The sequence below is a fragment of the Hermetia illucens genome, chromosome 1 (genome assembly GCF_905115235.1).
Source record: "Hermetia illucens chromosome 1, iHerIll2.2.curated.20191125, whole genome shotgun sequence".
NCBI lineage: Eukaryota > Metazoa > Arthropoda > Insecta > Diptera > Stratiomyidae > Hermetia > Hermetia illucens.
Window position 1 is genome coordinate 49,467,735 of NC_051849.1, and position 18,630 is coordinate 49,486,364.

At 44.4% G+C, this 18,630-nt stretch overlaps 1 protein-coding gene across 1 annotated transcript in view; it reads left to right on the forward strand.

Annotated features, from left to right (window-relative positions):
- The first annotated feature begins 3,613 nt into the window (after positions 1 to 3,613).
- LOC119649790 (odorant receptor 56a-like) overlaps positions 3,614 to 18,630 on the forward strand; it is a 41,468-nt gene continuing 26,451 nt past the window's right edge. Inside the window, exons 1-5 of the mRNA XM_038052134.1 lie at positions 3,614 to 3,670; positions 4,318 to 4,421; positions 4,478 to 4,577; positions 4,636 to 4,734; positions 4,843 to 4,995. Of these exons, the coding sequence (XP_037908062.1) occupies positions 3,614 to 3,670; positions 4,318 to 4,421; positions 4,478 to 4,577; positions 4,636 to 4,734; positions 4,843 to 4,995 (513 nt within the window). The remainder of the gene's footprint in view (positions 3,671 to 4,317; positions 4,422 to 4,477; positions 4,578 to 4,635; positions 4,735 to 4,842; positions 4,996 to 18,630) is intronic.

The following is an 18,630-nucleotide window of genomic DNA, read 5'->3' on the forward strand; positions in this document are numbered from 1 at the left end:
ATACCGACATCTGTTCAAATAGACTCAATAATAGTATTCTACTATAATTTTTAATAACTGCCCGCAAAACCCCCCTTAAGTTTATCCCAGAGTCACGAAATTGCAGCAATGTAGGATATAATATATAACATGATCCTACAAAGTTCGGTGGAAGTCGCGCTATTATTAACAAAGTTATAATAGGTCGAATTTGTCACTTTTTTGCAAATTCAAAACTTCGAATGTCAATATCCCGCGAAAGTGGATATTCTCAAATAATAAATGCATATATTACGTGCTAGGTACTAATGGGACAAATGGACACTAAAACGTCTTTATAAGGAAAATAGGCAACACCTTTTATACCTGAAACGTCAAGCTTCCGGTTTTGTCAACTTGTTTCGTTTTATTTCACTTTCAGGTTAAGCTCGCGTGTTAGTCATTCGTTAGACTTGGCGAATGTTTATTTTTCAGGATCCGGTGCGGATACACGCATCGAAAATAACACGTGAATTTTGAAATGACACTTGAGGGATCAAATTGCTCAAAGGGCCAACAATTTTTTTCATGAACCCGTTCTCAGACACTACTCAGCCGAAAAATCTGGAAAAAATACCTAAGCTAACATTATATGACTACATTTTTTTAGAAATTGACTGGAAACCCCCTCAACATTATTCTAGAATTATCAAGTTTAATATTGGCTATAATATAGATCATGATCCTACCAAGTTTGGCGAGAATTGCACTATTGCTAACAAAGTTATAATGGGTAAAAGTTGTCTCTTTTGTACAAATTTATTGCAATCTAAGACTGGATGTAAACATCGTGGCGCAGCGGGGTTAACAACATTCGAAATTTATTTCGAATGTTGTTAATTCGATCGACTTTAAAACCGCCTATTATAGCATATCCAGGGTAAAACTGTACACGGCCATGAGAGAATTCGGTATCCCGACGAAACTAATAAGACTGACTAGGCTAACTCTAACCAATGTGCGAGGCCAGATAAAAGCAGCAAGGTCACTCTCAAGACCATTCAACATCAACAACGGTCTACGACAAGGGGATGCCCTATTATGCGTTCTCTTTAACCTGGCCCCCGAGAAAGTGATCCTTGATGCTGATGTAAATGCAAGAGGTACGATCCTCTTTAAGTCCACCCAACTACTGGCCTATGCTGACGATATCGACATCATGGGAAGAATTACCCGAGACGTACAAACTGCCTTCATCCAGATCGAGCAGGCAGCTATTTACGCGAGATCTTGGGCTAGACATCATTGAAGGCAAGACAAAATATATGGTGGCAATGTCAGCACCGAAAATCAACCAACCAACAAAATCATACCGCACTGGTCAAACAGGAAGAATAAGGATAGGAGAATACATCTTTGAGACCGTTGATAATTTCTCCTATCTAGGGTCGAAAATCACAACCGATAACAGCTACGATAATGAAATCCGCGAACCTATTTTAACTTACAAAAACTATTCCGCTCGAAACGTCTCACCATAGGGTCAAAGCTCTTACTGTACAAGACTATGATCTTGCCAGTCCTTATGTATTCCTCGGAGGTTTGGGTTCTTAGCAAAAAAAACTGCTAACTCTTGGCCACGTTCGAGAAGAATTTTTGGACCCCTACATGAGGATGGACGATTCCGTAACCTACACAAAGACGAAATCTATGAGCGATACCATGACCGTCCGGTTGTGGATAAAATCCGGCTCAATAGGTTACGGTGGGCGGGTCACTTAATCCGTATTGATGAGGATGATCCCACCCGGAAAGTCTATAAGGGCAATATCTATGGTACAAAAAGAAGACGAGGCAGACCCTGCCTAAGATGGAGCGATGGCGTAGGCCAGGACGCCAGACAGCTTTTAGGGATATCGAATTGGTGGACCATATAATTGAATTTAAAAAATTAATTTTGACATGTCAATTAAGGAAAGAGTTGATACAAAGTTGGATAGTTTCTCGTCAACTTTATGTTATAACAGTATTTAAATCTTGAAATTAAAAAGTTTTTATGATTGACTTCCCTCTGCGGGTTTAACCCATAAACAACAAGTTTGTAGCCTTTATAAAAGGGTTTTGCGAAATCTAGAAGCGTAGTACGATCGGAGGCATATTTATCGCTACCAAACTGTACTCCTGAGGAAACGGTTTGATGAATCGAGTTGCATTAAAGACTTACAGAAAACTCAAGCTTTACTCGAAAATGTCACACGAAAGTGAATAGTTTGGCATACTAAATACATAAGCATTTCGATTTAGGTGCAAATGCGACAAATGTACACACAAATATTCTTATATTGCAAATTGAAGCACGAACTTTCGGTATGACGACTCATTTGAGAAGTCTAATCGCTTTTACCATCTATTTAAAGATCCCTTCTTTTCCGTTTTTTTTCACCTGCGATAAAGGGGGGATGGATTCGACGTCATATATGTATGTTCGTCATTTCATCTGCAGAGATCTTACTTGGCCATATGTATTTCTCAGAGACCTGAGTTTTTGGCAAAAAAAATGCGAACTCTTGGTCGCGTCCGAAAGAAGAATTTTTCAAAGAATTTTGGACCCCTTACATGAAGATAGACGATTCCGATGCCACGACCGTCAGATTGTCCATGAAATCTGGCTCAACAGTTTGCAGTGGGTGGGTCATCTAATTCGTCTGGGTGAAGATGAGCCTGCCGGGAAAGCCTATATAGTGTCTATGGTTGAAAAAAAAGAGGTGGCTGACCCTGCCTCAGATGAAACGATGGCGATAGTCAGGATGCCAGACAACTTTAAAGATATCGAATTGGTGGTCCTCGGCGCAAGACCTGAATGTCTGGAGTTCCTTACTAAGGCAGGCCTAGACCGGATACCGGTTGTTGCGCCGTTGATGATTCACCGAAAACGTTAAAACTCTGTAACGGTAAAAAGGAGAAGTGAAAATATATTTTCAAAATAAATATTTTAAAACTATTTCAATTTAGAACACACACAGATGTATAAATTCCATGTTTGTATCAAAGGATTTCTATGCAAATATTGTAGGGAACATACAATAGTACCACCTTTCAGAGATACTCGTACAACTTTCTATTTCCTTTTTGACGACGGGCTTAGCTGATTGCCTCCATTATACTCCTTAGGCAATTTTCTATATTTTTTTATTAGCAATTACAATTTTAATCCACAGGATATACCAATCTACTTACCAATCTTCAAACTAGGCTCAATAGAATTTTAGCAACGAGTTTTCCAGATGAAATTCAAATTTACCACAATTACGTAGATTATATCATCAAAATCGTTTATACCATTATGTTACCAGTATCGTTAGCAGTGGTATTAGTTTTTATAGAAGGAGTATATTTTATAATTTACCAGTCGGACGGATGGACTGTACAATGGCAAGTATGTATGGATAAATGGGATATGATCTCAACATTCTCACCTGATTTTTATCGTTTTTGGAAGGCCGAAAATGCGTCAAAAGGTTTGAACCACCTATTCGTTCTGTTCCCAACTGGAAGTTTAAGTGAAAGTTTCTTTTTCACTTTCATTTTACCCTTTTATGTGGCAATCGTCGGTTTCAGTTGCTTTTTTGCCTGGCATACTGTCAATACAGCCATAATGCGATATATTTCCTTCCGTTTGGATGTTGTCAAGTACAGGCTCGAAAATATGCGGGTGAGTACTGGCGGCAGTGCTGTGCTAATTAAACCACCACCAAATTAAAAGGCTTATTAGATTCAGCGTTAACGGAACGTGGATGAAAAGGCGGTCCACGTTCTGCAAGTGATGTCCTTTGTGATCGACATATCAACGAACGTCTCAAATCTAAAATTCACCGCAAAGTCGTCCGCCCTGTCGCCCTCTATGGCTCTAAGTGTTGGCTGACTATAAAATAAAATAAACGGCGCCTCGCTGTAACCACAGATGTGGACAACACAAATGAGAATATCCACGATCGATATGGGGCTGCACCGATCGCGAAAAAACTGCACGGAAGACGTCTTCGATGGTATGGTCACGTAATTCGTGCTAACGAGAATCCACTCGACAAGATGGTCTGAACCAAAAAACGATCCGAAACAACAGCGGCTTGATTCGCTGGATAGGGATTTAAAAACTTCGCGACTGCATTAAGATCAGGAGTTTAACAGAGAGAAATTGCGTAACCAATCAAGACGAGCCGACATCGCTTGGAACAAAGGCTGAAGAGGGAGAAAATTAGATTCAGCAATAATTTAATTAAAATATCAGAAGAAATTTTTTGCATGACCTTTATTCGTGTAGGGAATGTTAAAAAAACATTATCCTCAATTTATTTTCAGGAGTACGTGAACAGTTTATCAATAAATTCGGAATCTATCAAAAGTCAAGAACTTTTAAGGATTATTCTTATCAGTTGCACTGAGGACATTGTGGAAATTAAATTGTAATCTATGGAACAAAATTCTATTAAATTAAAATCAAATCCACATATATTTTCAGTTTTACAAGGGAATATGAATACGTCTCACGAATAACTCTTTTCTTGGAATCTTCAACAATAAGTGCGTTGCTATGCATGCAGTTGTACATTATGTCCAAGGTGAAAATAGTGTACACCCCATTTTTTTTACTTTACCTAATAACCTGCTCCATTTCAGGATTTCTTTTCAGGGTATGGAATATATCAGTTTTGGTGTATAGCCACTATTGGATTGCTTTGGCTTTATTATTGGCATGCTGAAGAAATTTCGCAAAAGGTAAAGGTCTTAACTCAAGAAACCATGAATCCAGCTCCCTCTACCTACTCCTGTATGATTGATCTCATCGACTTCTAATCTGAAAAGTACGTCATTTTATATTTTCAGAGTAATGAATTAACCAATGCCTTGTACTCCTTCAATTGGTACGAGGTACCACTTCCCCTGCAGAAAGATATAGCCTTATTTATGGGAACCTCAATGAGACCAATAACTATGAAAAGCAGTTTTATTAATATGAAATTAAATACATTTTTCATGGTAATTGTTTCCTTCCGCGTGCTACAATTAAACCAACTCAATATTGTACTCTTTTCAGATATTGAAAACTTCATACAGTTATTTCACATTGCTGCAAAATTTCGCGAAATAAATGGAGGAAAAGTAGACTTTTTGCAACGCAAATTTGTACATCTAGCTTATAATAATACTAAGATATTGATAAAAATGGAACAATTGAACGACCCTTAAAATAAAAAAAAATATATTTATTTTCAAAATAAAATATAAAAGGAAATCTTCAATTGAAAAACTAAAACCAAAAACAAAAATACCGAAAACTATAAATGTTGTGTTTGATTTATCAGCTGCGCACTTCTGTGGAAAACAGCCTCCATACCACTTTAGACAGGTAGGAGAAGGCTACTATTTAGATCTGTAAAGATACTTGGTGTATTCTCCATGCCCCGAGAGAAACTGGTGGCGATCAACATTGATTCTCCCTTTGCTTCCTCTCTATCCACTCTCTGATGGCTGCACGTCTGCATATCATTAACCTTTTTAATAGTGCCTTCCCCAAACTAGGCCTAAACAAAACAAGGAACACCTAGTCAACTGTGAGGAATTAAAGAACCCTGGGGGACACCCACACAACTTACGAGGTCAGACAATTAAGTAATGAGACTGATTTTATTGCCGCGCTTGTGGTAAACCTGCAACCTTCAAACTCCCCCTTCTGCGGCATCCTTTCCCTCTCCATTGATATATTCACCATCGCTCTAGCTTGTTTAGTTCGCCGGCTGTGTCGTGTTGAGTAGACCTGTGTTGGTGGTGCTCATCATGAAAATGGAGAAACGAAATCTAGAGCAACGAGCCGCGATAAAATTTTGCGCCAGATTATGCGAAACAGCTTCGGAAACGTACGCATGGTGATAGTGCTCTTAGTCGTGCCCAGACGTTTCGATGGTATAAAGAGTTTAACGAGGGGCGTGAGAGCGTGGGAGACGAGGCGCGGAGTGGGAGTCAAGGTGCGGCTTGACGCGAATACGCAGCGTGTGCGCGCCTTAATCCGTGAAGAAAACGATGATTATTACCTTTTTTGATGGCCGTTGAATCCACAAAGAATTTGTTCCACCGGGGCAAACTGCAAATCAAGTCTACTATCGCCAAGTACTCGAAAGATTGCGAAAACGAGTTAACAGGGTACGCCCAGATACCGCTCGTAACTGGATCTTTCATCACAACAACACGTGTCCCAGTATTTAGGCCGATATGTCACCTTTTTTTTGTTCCCTAATACAAAATTGGTGGTCAAAGGAACCCATTTTGAGTCAATTACGGACATCCAAGCGGCCGTGACGAGGATATTCGCGGACATCTCAGCCGAAGCGTTCTAGAAATGTTACGAAGAGTGGAAAACGCGCTGGAATCGCTGTATAGCTGCCCAAAGGGGCTACTTCTAAGGGGATGGCAGAGTTGTAGAATAATTTTTAAATATACGGTTTGTATGGAATCAGTCTCAAGACTTAATTATCTAACCTCGTATTCCGTGAGATCGACATCGATGTCATACCAAAGTCTTCTTTCTTCTATGTAGCAGTCCGCAATAGTAAATAGATCGCTAAATGATGATGAATACATTTCTCAGATTTGGAGTTCCCACCACGCAATATTTGCAGATACTACTCTCTTCTCTGGCCGAGCCAGTAACCAATTTGATGATATCAATGGTTGATTAAACTTTGAGGAATACTGTCCGTCAATCTATTACCTGCACAACATCTTTCCTATTGGTTGGCTGGAGGTGAAAAGGCATTAAGGATGGGGCTTCTGCTGCTTCCATAATGTGGGAAATATCTCTTCCAACTCGCATACCTCAAATAACTTAGTGAACACTAATTTCACCGCAAGATTAAAAATTTTATTCAAAATGCCGTCCAGACCCGGAATTTGTTGTCCCTTGTACTAACGGTGACTTATGGTAGTTCGATTTCCGTAGTATCCAGAGGTATCTGAAAGCCGTCAATGCTCCTTTCTTGCAGGGGAAATAATACCTGGATAATTTTCGTCAAGAGTGTAAGGCACGTTGTTTTCACAATAGCAACTGAGTTACGAAGGATTTACATCCGCCTCTGATCAGAGCTGCTTAATGTATTCTCTGTTGAGGTGTCTGAGGGATTTCTTAGATGTGCGCCGCTGGTCTGGCTCGTTGTTAGTCAATTTTTTTTTCAAAAAAAAAGATTACACATTTAATTGCATATAAGATATGACAGAAAGCATGATAGAAAACATCTTTAAAAACTTTGAGTACGTCTTTTTCCGCCACTGAACATCTTTAAGTATTTAACATTACTTATATTTATTATAATATTTAAGTTAACATTTATTATTAAATTAGTTATACATGTTATTTGACCTAATCTTAGTCGGCGGACTCAACTTCCGTTTTCCTATTTTTAATTCAAAGGACTTCAGTATTTATTCATATATTCGAACTTAATATTACAAATCAGAGACATTTACGAAAAACATAATTACTGCATTAGATTAATTTTTTGTGTGTCTACTACGTTTTAGACAACAACTCATGGCACACTTTTCTGCGATCTTCCACTCCCGTGGCGTGCTACGCAAAGTGGATAGATCCGCGCCATCTATTCGCTCGCACTCGCAACATTCGAAATAAATTTCGAATGCTGCGAATCCTGCCGCGCCACATCACTCCGCCCCCAGATGAAACCTAGGGGTTTCGGCGACTGATCCCCGAACTTCGTTCGCCGTTAATCCACAAAGCGGACACGACGTTGCTTCGGGGCGCACGCGGGTTTCAGCCTGGACAAAGAGACCGCCTTTTTGTGACCACCGATCTCGAGCTGGAAGAAATGTTCTCCCCGCTCGAGAACGCGGTACGGGCCCTCATATGGAGGCTGCAGCGGCTTCCGGACGGCATCCGTCCTGATCAGCACGTGCGTGCAAGTGTCCAGCTCCTTGGGCGAACTGGCAGGTATGGACGAGTGTCGAGTGGGTGGTGGCGCCTTGATGCGTCGGAGATTGTCCCTCAGCAGACGCACCAACCCCGACTCCGTGAGACCCGATCTCTTGTCGAATACCGGATCGCTTGGGAGTCTTGGGTTCTCCCCGTAAACCAGCTCCGCGGGGCTGGCAGCAAATTCCTCTCGGCGGGTTGTACGAAGGCCGAGTAGGACGAGAGGCAAGACTTGCGTCCAGGACGGGTCGTCGCGTGCCATAATGGCGGCTTTCAGCGTCCGGTGCCAACGTTCCAGCATCCCATTGGATTGTGGGTGGTATGCCGTAGTCCGCTGGCGTTTAAAACCAAGGAGTTTGCCTAACTCGGAGAAAAGGGTGGACTCAAATTGCATTCCCTGGTCAGTGATGACCACTGCAGGGACGCCAAAGCGAGGTATCCACTCTCGACAGAGGGCTTCAGCACATGATTGCGCCGTAATGTCTTTCAGAGGTATTGCCTCAGGCCACCGCGTGAACCTGTCGATGATTGTGAGGCAATACTTATAACCGTGCGAGTCTCGCAAAGGCCCTATTATGTCGAGGTGTATGGTGTGGAAACGCTTGGTAGTGCGGGGGAATGAGCCCACTTCTTTCCTTACATGCCTGGAGACTTTACACTTTTGGCATGCGATGCACTCTCTGGTCCAGGAATTGATATCCTTGTTCATGGAGGGCCAGAAGTATTTTCCGGTGACTAACCGGTTTGTTGTCCTGATGCCGGGGTGCGCCAAGTCGTGAACTGCGTGGAACACTTCCTTGCGAAATGTGGCCGGAATGTATGGCCGAGGTCCCTTTTCCGAGTCTTCGCAGCAGAGCGAGAGGTTTGAGCCGAAGATGGGCAACTCCCGAAATTTGTATTTGGGGTTGGACTTGAGGCTCTGAAGTGCTGCGTCATCCACTTGCGCCTTGGCAATAGCCGAGAAATCGAGTGAGGCGGGGATGTTAACTTCGGAGACACGAGACAAAGCGTCAGCAACAATGTTGTCCTTCCCGGACACGTGCTGGATGTCTGACGTGAACTGGCTTATGAAGCTCAGGTGTCGAAGCTGACGAGGGGACGCTTTGTCGGGCTTCTGTTTCAAAGCGAACGTGAGAGGCTTATGGTCCGTGAACACTGTGAACGGCCGGCCTTCTAGGGAGAAACGGAAGTATTTGATGGACAGGTATGCGGCGAGCAGTTCGCGATCGTAGGTGCTGTAGTTCCGTTGAGCGGGATTCAACTGCTTCGAGAAGAAGCTCAACGGCTGCCAAACTTGGTCCACCTTTTGGTGAAGGGCAGCACCTACTGCGATGTCAGAGGCATCAACAAAAACGGCTAGGGGTGCATCTTGCAGAGAAAATGCCAAGAGTGTAGCGTCGGCCAGTTGTTGACGGGATTTGTCAAACGCGCAGATAGCCTCTTCAGACCACACGATCTCTCGTGTGTCCTTAGTTTTGGGGCCAGACAAGTACGCGTTCAAAATGGACTGGAGATGGGCGGCCTTGGGCAGGAAACGACGGTAGAAGTTTAGCATGCCCAAGAACCTCCTCAACTCCCTCACTGTCTTTGGACGCGGGAAGCTTGTTATCGCTTGCACCTTGTCTGGGTCGGGCTGTATTCCTTCAGGGGAAATGAAATGGCCGAGGAATCTCACCTGTTGTTGAAGGAATTTGCATTTCTCAACGTTTAGGACTAAACCGGCCTCAAGGAGACGTTGAAAAATGCACTCGAGATGGGCTAAGTGCTCAGACTCAGTGGAAGAAGCGACCAAAACATCATCCAAATATACGAAACAGAATTCGAGGTTTCGCAGGACTGAGTGAATGAACCTTTGAAAGGTTTGCGCCGCATTGCACAATCCGAAAGTCATCCGGGTGAACTCGAAGAGTCCAAAGGGTGTGCATATTGCCGTCTTTGGAATGTCTTCAGGAGCTACTGGAATTTGGTGATAAGCCTTGGTTAAGTCCAAGGTCGAAAAGATGCGGCAATTCGCGAGGTGATGCGCAAAGTCGTGGATGAGTGGAATTGGATATCGGTCAGGAACAGTCTGTGCATTTAGCCTTCTGTAATCCCCACATGGGCGCCATTCGCCGTTTGGCTTAGGGACCATATGCAGTGGGGAAGACCAACAGCTGTTTGAGGGCCTGCAGATACCCTGTTGAACGAGTTGTTCAAACTCTTTCCGTGCAATTGCCAGTTTCTGAGATGGTAGAGGACGCACCTTCGAGAAGATCGGGGAACCAGTAGTGATAATGTGGTGCTGCACGTTGTGCTTCACTGGTTTGGAGAGACCACAGTTGGTAGTAATCTGGCTGTACTTTTGGAGAAGTGTCCGAACACGAGAGTCGGTAATGTCTTCTAAAAGAACGGAAAGATTATTGCCTGGGTGAGATACCATATGTCCCGACGAATTAAGGTTGGTCGTGGAATCTATAAGAGACTTGTTTTGCAAGTCCACCAGCAATCCATAGTGACACAGGAAGTCTGCGCCTAGTATGGGGAAGCTGACATCCGCCAGGATGAAACGCCACGAAAACGTCCTACGCAAGCCAAGACTCACGTCCACTTGCCTATACCCGTACGTGTTTATGCGGGAGGAATTTGCTGCCGCAAGTTTGAGCGGTTGAGGGAAAAGTTGATGTTGCCGAGGTACGGGAAGAACCGAAACCTCCGCACCAGTATCGATGAGGTAGCTGCGCCCGCTGAGGGGGTCGAAAATAGTTAGGCGACGTGGCGCTGCGTTCTGGGTGGCCGCCGCCAAGACCCCCCGCGGACCTAGTTTTTTGCGGTAGGAGAGAATCTACACGGTAGCGTACATCTTGTCGCTTTATCCCCGAATCTGCGGTGGTACCAGCAAATCCCTTGGTCCGTGGACTGTCTTGACGACCTGCTACCTGATCGCCCTTTTCGGGTGGCAGACCGTGAGCGTGCTCGCGATCTGGCGCCCGAACGCTGAGCGTCCAACGTCGCCCGCATCTCGGCCATACTGGCTGTTAAAGCAGCAATCTCGCGCCTCAATTCACCCACCTCATCCGACGGTGGTTGAACGGCCGCCAAGGTTGGGCGTACGTACACCTCCTGGACCTGGTCGGCCGTCGCTGCCAGTTCCTCCAAGGAACCGGAGACGCAAGCGAGGATCGCCTGGGTGCCCTCCGGGAGCCGACGCAGCCAGAGCGACTTGATGAGGTCGTCGCCGATCTTGCTCCCACCCAATTGCCTCATTTCACGAAGCAATTGGCTGGGAGTTCGATCACCCAACGTTAAACCCGCCAGCAAGTGGTCTAATTTTGCCGACTCGCTTGCCGACAGGCGCCTGATCAACTCGCTCTTGAGCTGCACGTACGATGTCGACTTCACCACGTCGGACACCAGAAGTATGGACTCTTCGTCCAGGCCGACCACCGCGTAGTTGAAGCGGGTCGCGTCCGATGTGATGCCGGACATTTGGAATTGTGCTTCCAAATGCACGAACCACAGCTCGGGGTTCCGCCGCCAAAACGGAGGAACGCGTACGGCGAGGGCGGTCACTTGCGGGTCCGATGGGCCTGCCGCGTCCTTATTGTCAAAAGACATTTTTCTTACAGAGAAGTACGAGATTGAGATGTAAACGCGGTGAGTTTATACTGAAACGCGTTGAACTTTACACCGACACGGCAGGCCGCACCCACAAATGCACGCACGAAACGAGAAAAAAAAATGATTAGCGAAGCGGACGCTCTCCAGCGCAGACCGAAAACACCACCAATGAAAATGGTGAACTCGCGATGCTAAACACCTCTTCGCCGTCTCTTGCAGCGATTTCAATCTTTTATTACTATTTTTTTTAAAACTTCTAATGTATTGAACAATAATAAATTACAATAATGCTTCGCTGCTGCGGCCTCTTTGGTGAAGACGGCGTTGATGTGAAGGCGGCGGCGGTGGTGGCGGCTTCTGCTGCAGCGATGGTGGCGGGGTCTTCGGTGTCTGCCTGATAGCGGTGATGCTGGTGTCGGTCAGCTGCGCTGATCTTGACGGCGAGGGCTGCAGTGACGGCGGCGGCTTCGACCTCTGCGGCGATGGTGGAGACGATTCCGGCGGCGGAAGTGGCTGCGGCAATGATGGTGGCTGGGGCTGCGTTGATGGCGTCTGTAGCGACAGCGGTGGCAGCTGCTGCGTCTGTGGCAGCACCGGTGACAGCTGCTGCGTCTGTGATGGCAGCGGTGGTGGTTGCGGCGACTGTGGACGGCAGCGGTGGCGGCGACGGGGACAGCCGTTTGCTGCTGTTGTTGATCGTTGTGACAATGATGACTAGTCCGGTGCGTGAAAGGTGTTGTGCAGGAGGGCGTGCGTACGGGAAGTCGCGTGAAAATCTACTTCTGGAGAGGGTCCGACGTGTGTCGCGCAGTACACTGTGTAGAGAAGGTTTTCTCACGTTTTTTCTTGCCTCTGCTCCGACTCGGGATGTGGAGATGCGACACGTTTTCGTGATGTTTACAACGGCACTCCACACTCAACTGTAGATGCGAACGCGTGAAAATCACTTGCCGTACGGTCTACTGATGTTTTTGATAGATTTTTCGGTGTTTGGAAGTTCTATTTCTGCCGTGTTGCTCGGACGAATTTTGTCGTCAATAGAGCTTCACCAATGGCGGCGATGGCGGATAATTTGTCGTTTTTTAAATATCGGGGTCACCAATTAAGTATTTAACATTACTTATATTTATTATAATATTTAAGTTAACATTTATTATTAAATTAGTTATACATGTTATTTGACCTAATCTTAGTCGGCGGACTCAACTTCCGTTTTCCTATTTTTAATTCAAAGGACTTCAGTATTTATTCATATATTCGAACTTAATATTACAAATCAGAGACATTTACGAAAAACATAATTACTGCATTAGATTAATTTTTTGTGTGTCTACTACGTTTTAGACAACAACTCATGGCACACTTTTCTGCGATCTTCCACTCCCGTGGCGTGCTACGCAAAGTGGATAGATCCGCGCCATCTATTCGCTCGCACTCGCAACATTCGAAATAAATTTCGAATGCTGCGAATCCTGCCGCGCCATAATCTCATTGCATTGTTCCGAAAGCGCTCTCCCCTCCTAGCTTGGAACCCTATTAGACTAGTATTGTCACACCATTGCTTTTATAGACCAAAATGACGGCTTATTCGTCTTTGTTTTTGGAAATGCCAGTCTCCTGTCCAGTGGCTCTGCTTATGGTTCAAGGATGACTAGCATGTTATACTCCAATGTAGTATAAAACAAAACCTTATTAAAATCGGCTTACTATCTGTCTGTCAGTCTGTCTATTTATCCGTCACATACATTTTTTTCGGAGATTATAGCAATTTTCACCAAATTTGGGCGAAAGGTGGCAACTGTGAACGCTCACGCATACAGTGAGCTACATCTGCTACAACGTGGAATGTGTCTAACAACGCAAAAGCCTCTAATGAATTGGCCCCTGTCCACAAGTCTCCTAACTTCCCCAGACGAGAGCTCACCTCTAAGAGTCACCGGTAATAGCTTGTTTTTACATCATTTCCTTTTTTTTTGGGGAAAGGTATGTGAATGCATTTACGTACACAGTGTTGGACGGTTCGGTACGTTATCGGACTACAAACTAAACACCTCCCCATCGTCAAAGAGATAACCTGAAACCGTTTGTCACATTACTTCGGACTAGTCTCCGAACTCTCTCGCCTTGCGGAACCTTCAAATCTGGGAATTCCTTTAACAAACGGGAGGGGAGAGGAGGAGGGGAACTGTCAGTTCAAGCAACCCTCTGCCATCCGGCTCATCCACCGGTCGAGCTCTATTTTCTTAGCAACGAGAAGGACCCCACCTGTCAGCACTCCTCGGCATCTCTTAGACAATGTTATCTGGAAACATCAGAGAGATCTTCTGTGTTTAAATAGAGCTGCTGAAGGACCCCATCCCACCTTCTACAAGAGAAAAAAGTGAGATAGCCGTCGTCCACAACACCATTGCAAAACACACAATCCAGAGATCGCAACTATTCAATCTGGTGCAAGTAATACTGAAAACCTCCATGCCTACTTAAAAATTGGGTAAGGAAATAGTCAGTCTCACCATGCTTCCGATTCAGCCACGCACCTAAGTTGCCGATGAGATGCGCAGTACATCTGCCCCTAGTTTTATTTTGCCAAGAGAGCTGCCACTCGTCTAGAATACGTTGCCGTTCTTCACGAGCAACAATCTCCCTTAGTTCATCTCCCTTGCGTTTGTTAATGGCTTGACGCTCTTTAGCAAGAAGGGCAACGAGCATCACTCCCACCATCACCATCACTGCCGGTTCAGAGACAGTGCAGTATACAGACGCCCCCCGCAAAGCTCCCCTTCTCTGTACTTGCGCGAGATGTTTACGATATACTTGCCAACAGCGGCAGCCCATACCTCTTCGCCGTAGAGCAGGAGCGACTGCGTTGAACTCATCAGGAGACGTCACCTGCTAGACGTAGGACCCTCAATGTTTGCCATTAGCCTACTTAACGCCGACACTCCAGCTGCAGCCTTGTCCACTGCTGCTTTGATTTCCTCAAAAAAGCTCATCTTTGAGTCAAGAGCCAACCCGGGGTACTTTACCGCTGGTTTTGGCTCGATTATCGACTCGCCGAACGATATGGGACGAAGGGTCGGAATTCTCTTTTTAGTCAGGATGACTATTTTGGTTTTTCCAGTGCAAAAGCGAAATCATGAGTAGTCATCCATCCGCTTACCTGTCGCATCAACATGCCGAGTCTGCTTTGCGCCTGTTCAACAGTGCGTCCAGTAATAAGCGCCGCGACATCATCTGCATAACCGACCAGGCGCGACTCTTCTAGCATGTCGAGTGTAAGTAAACTATCATAGGTAGTGTTCTAGAGGTCCGGCCCTAGGATGGATCCCTGTGCTACCCTGGACGTGACCTCCGTCCTCCTCTGACCCTCTAGCATTTCAAAGAGCAGGGAGTGGTTCCTCAGATAGTCCCTCAAAATCCATAAGAGATAGTTCGGCACGTTGAAAGTATTGTCTAGAGTGCCTAGAATGTCTTTCCACCTAACGGAATTAAAGGCGCTTCTGACGTCAAGCGTTACGAGGAGCACTATCCGTCGAGTTCGGCACCTATGTGCCTCCGCTCGTCGAACGGCATCCACGACTTACATGACAGCATCAATTGTGGATCTGCTTGCCCTAAAACCAAACTGCTAGGGAGATAAATCTCCGGCAGCGTGTGTCGATTCACCGAGTCTACATCTGATGAGTTTTTTGAGCACTTTTCCAGCAGTGTCAAGCATACATAGTGGGCGGTATGAAAACGGCAACTCGGAGTCGCCTTTCCCTTTGTGGATCAGGGCAAGCCTCGCCACTTTCCAACGAGCAGGGAAAGTGCCCTCTTTCAGGCTAGCGTTGAATGGCCAGACCAGTAGGTCTGGCCGGTGTTGGAATACCAATTTGTATACCTCTGCTGGAATACCATCGGGTCCTGACGCCTTCTTGCTATTCATAGAGAGGACTGCCTGTCCCATTTTTTTTATAGAGAGAAGTAGACAGTCCTCTTTGCTCTCCGCGCCGATGTCATCATCTCATACGGGGAGCGTAGGGAATAGTGACCTTAAGATACGGTCCATCTGCTCGGCCTTAGGTGAACAGGGTTTCCGAGTTTCCGGATCACCAGTTTGTAACCGGGTCCTCACGGGTCCCCATTCACCTCGTCAACCAGATCCTGCCAGCAACGAGCTCTTGTTTATTGCGCTGCGGATAGGCTGAATTGTATTCCGTCACTATGGTACATGCGACCTCCCGGTCGCTTAGACGTTGTGTTAAGCGGCGGAGCCTGTGACATTCCTTCCGGAGCTCTGCGATTTCTACTATCTACCAATGCATAGAAGGTTTGACACGTCTCGATACCCTCGTAGGCATAGAGGCTCCACAGACCGTCGTTATCAATCAATGCTTTAATGTGATGTAATGCGAGGATGCTTGGTAACGCGATGATGGTTGACAATTTGATGATGCTTGTTAATTCGACGATGCTTGATAATGCAATGATGCTTGTTAATTCGACGATGCTTGGTAATGCGGTAATGATTGGTAATGTGATGATGGTTGGTAATGCGGTGATGCTTGGCAATGCGATGATGCTTGGTAATGCGACGATGCTTGGTAATACGATGATTGCTCCCGATAATGATTGGTAATGTTGCCACGCTTGGATCGGCTTCAAGATGGTAATGTAATATCAATCTTTAAGATGAGATCACTTTTCTAATATTACTTGCATCGCCTACACATCTCTTCTGAGTATAAAGGTAACAGGTAAACAGGTAATTTTCGTGCTGGAGGAGCTTGGAAGAATGGACCGCCTAAAGATTAACAGTAAATAAGAAAGAATTCGCACCGTAGGAAAAATCAATAACCCACCTCAATGTAATGTATGTCTATAGTCCCGCGTGACATAGTGAGCATTTAGTGGGTTAAAGTCCCATATTACGGTTTTGATGCTTGTAACTTGTAACAACGGACAAAGAGACAGTAAGCTGCTTTGAATAAGGTTTTGCTTTTCACGAAACCTTGAAAATAAATGTACATGTTCAGTTTTAAAAACGATTCGTAGTTTAGTGAAGGACAATGATTTTTTCACAACTGACCTGAAATGTAGTAGTTCAAACTAGCAAGCAAAGCGATGATCATGAATGATGGTTACATCTATAAAACTTTGGTGTTTAAGATTTATTTTCGTTCTCGGCGTTGATTGAAAATTAAAGAACCTCCCAGCAATCTGGTTTATTTCACAACACCCAAAATTAATGATAATAAGTAATACAGCATAAATTTCTCTGTTATTTGAAAATGCTTACTTACATGTAAGCATTCTTTCACGAAATAACCGGAATGAATCCTTGATGGTCGACATCCAACCTACGAGTATATAATTATTAATAATTGTAGGTCAATGTTGTGATTATTGGTACAAACTATTCATTGTATCAAGTCGATGGGTGGATAACTTGTTATTAAACTTCTCAATAGTCAGTTAATGAAGTAGGTGGGTTTCATTATACAATTTGAATAATGAGTGGAGGAATCGAGGCGTCATAATGAGAAAATTCCCAGATGGTATATCCCTCTAAAGGTTACTAGATCCACCAAAATCAGAGCTTCAAATTAAAACGAACAAGGTCTTCATTGACTTTATCAATTTTTTTTTGAAAGCCTCAATAAACCTTCATTCCATAGAAATGTGGAGGAGCTTCGCTTTAGATGCTGAAGTCTTCAGCAATCCCCTTATTAAGTGGCAAGTCGTCGCATTGAGATGGATGGGTTTTATCTTCGGACGTACCGACTGCTTCCAAGCATTCCATTTCTGTCGCGGGATATTGGTGTCAATTTCAATATTCGTGCTAATTTGTGCCCAGGTAAGTTGCATTCAATTGTCCTCTATAGTTCAGATGTTGTTCAACAAATTTGGGAGAAAGAAATTATCTCGAATGCATTGAAAGAAAAAAGTTCGATAAGTGATGAACACCTAAAATGAAACATAGATGGGAAGAATTTACTGTGCACTCCTGTGCGCCATCGAAATAAGTTCCTGTCTACGTACCTAACTCTATTCAAATGAAAATTGGAAAATTGAACATTTTTTTGTTGAGGATGCTGGAGTCCTGAGTCCGCATCCACTTGATGACGGACCGGACCACGTGGGAAGCAACTTAATTCCTCTCTTGTGGTCCACCGACTGCACTTTTTGGATTAAACACCCAAGTTCAAAAAGAAAAAATCTTGACTGACGATTTCGTCCAGGGCAGAGGCAACTCATCGGATGCTGCCTCACCTCAGCCCAGGGAGCAGCGTGACCGAAAGTGGCGACAGGTGATAGTCGCTCCATTTATATATAATCGCCTACATGTTTATTGACTGTACTTCATTTTGCCAATCAAAATTCAATAAATTTCCATTCCCTTATTCCGACAACACTGAGTAGAAGATTAATAGCCCTATTTTTTCCAATCGTTGCTACTGTTCATAAAGCCAAAATTTAATAATATGAAAATGCTCATTTTTTCCAGCTTGAACTAGGTAGTTATGGTAAATGAGCAATGATTTGCCTCTTTCATCGTGATATACCTTGCCCAATCAGGTGATGTGGTGGTAGCTTCGTCAGCTACCAACGTCAATATATATTCGTCGGGAATGTCAATACACATTGAACACACCGAAGTCTTACTAGACAGACTATCGTTCTCGTATTGGCTAATGGGACTAATTCAATCCTATTGACTCAATTACGCCAATTATGAAACTGTTTGCGGTAATTCCCTTGTACATTCAATCTCGTTGTTTCAGCAGCTGGTTTATTCTATCATTGCTGGTACCACATCAATCCATGCTACTTTGGATTCGGGCATATTGCTCATTTCGTTGCCCAAGGTCTCTCCTTATTCCATCTCGTCTTACTGGAGACTTCGTGTGCCCTTTTTTCAGAGACAATAAAGATGCCGCTCTAGGCGCCTCGGGAGTTTCTACCTAGTTTCAGCAAGAACTGGTAACAGCTTCATACCAACTGGCTGGATATGGTATTGTAACTTAGTTGTTAAATCATTGATTGACAGTCTTAGCTGCTTGTTGACACTTTTTGTTTTTTCATGCGTCAATGTTATCACGCTTATTTGC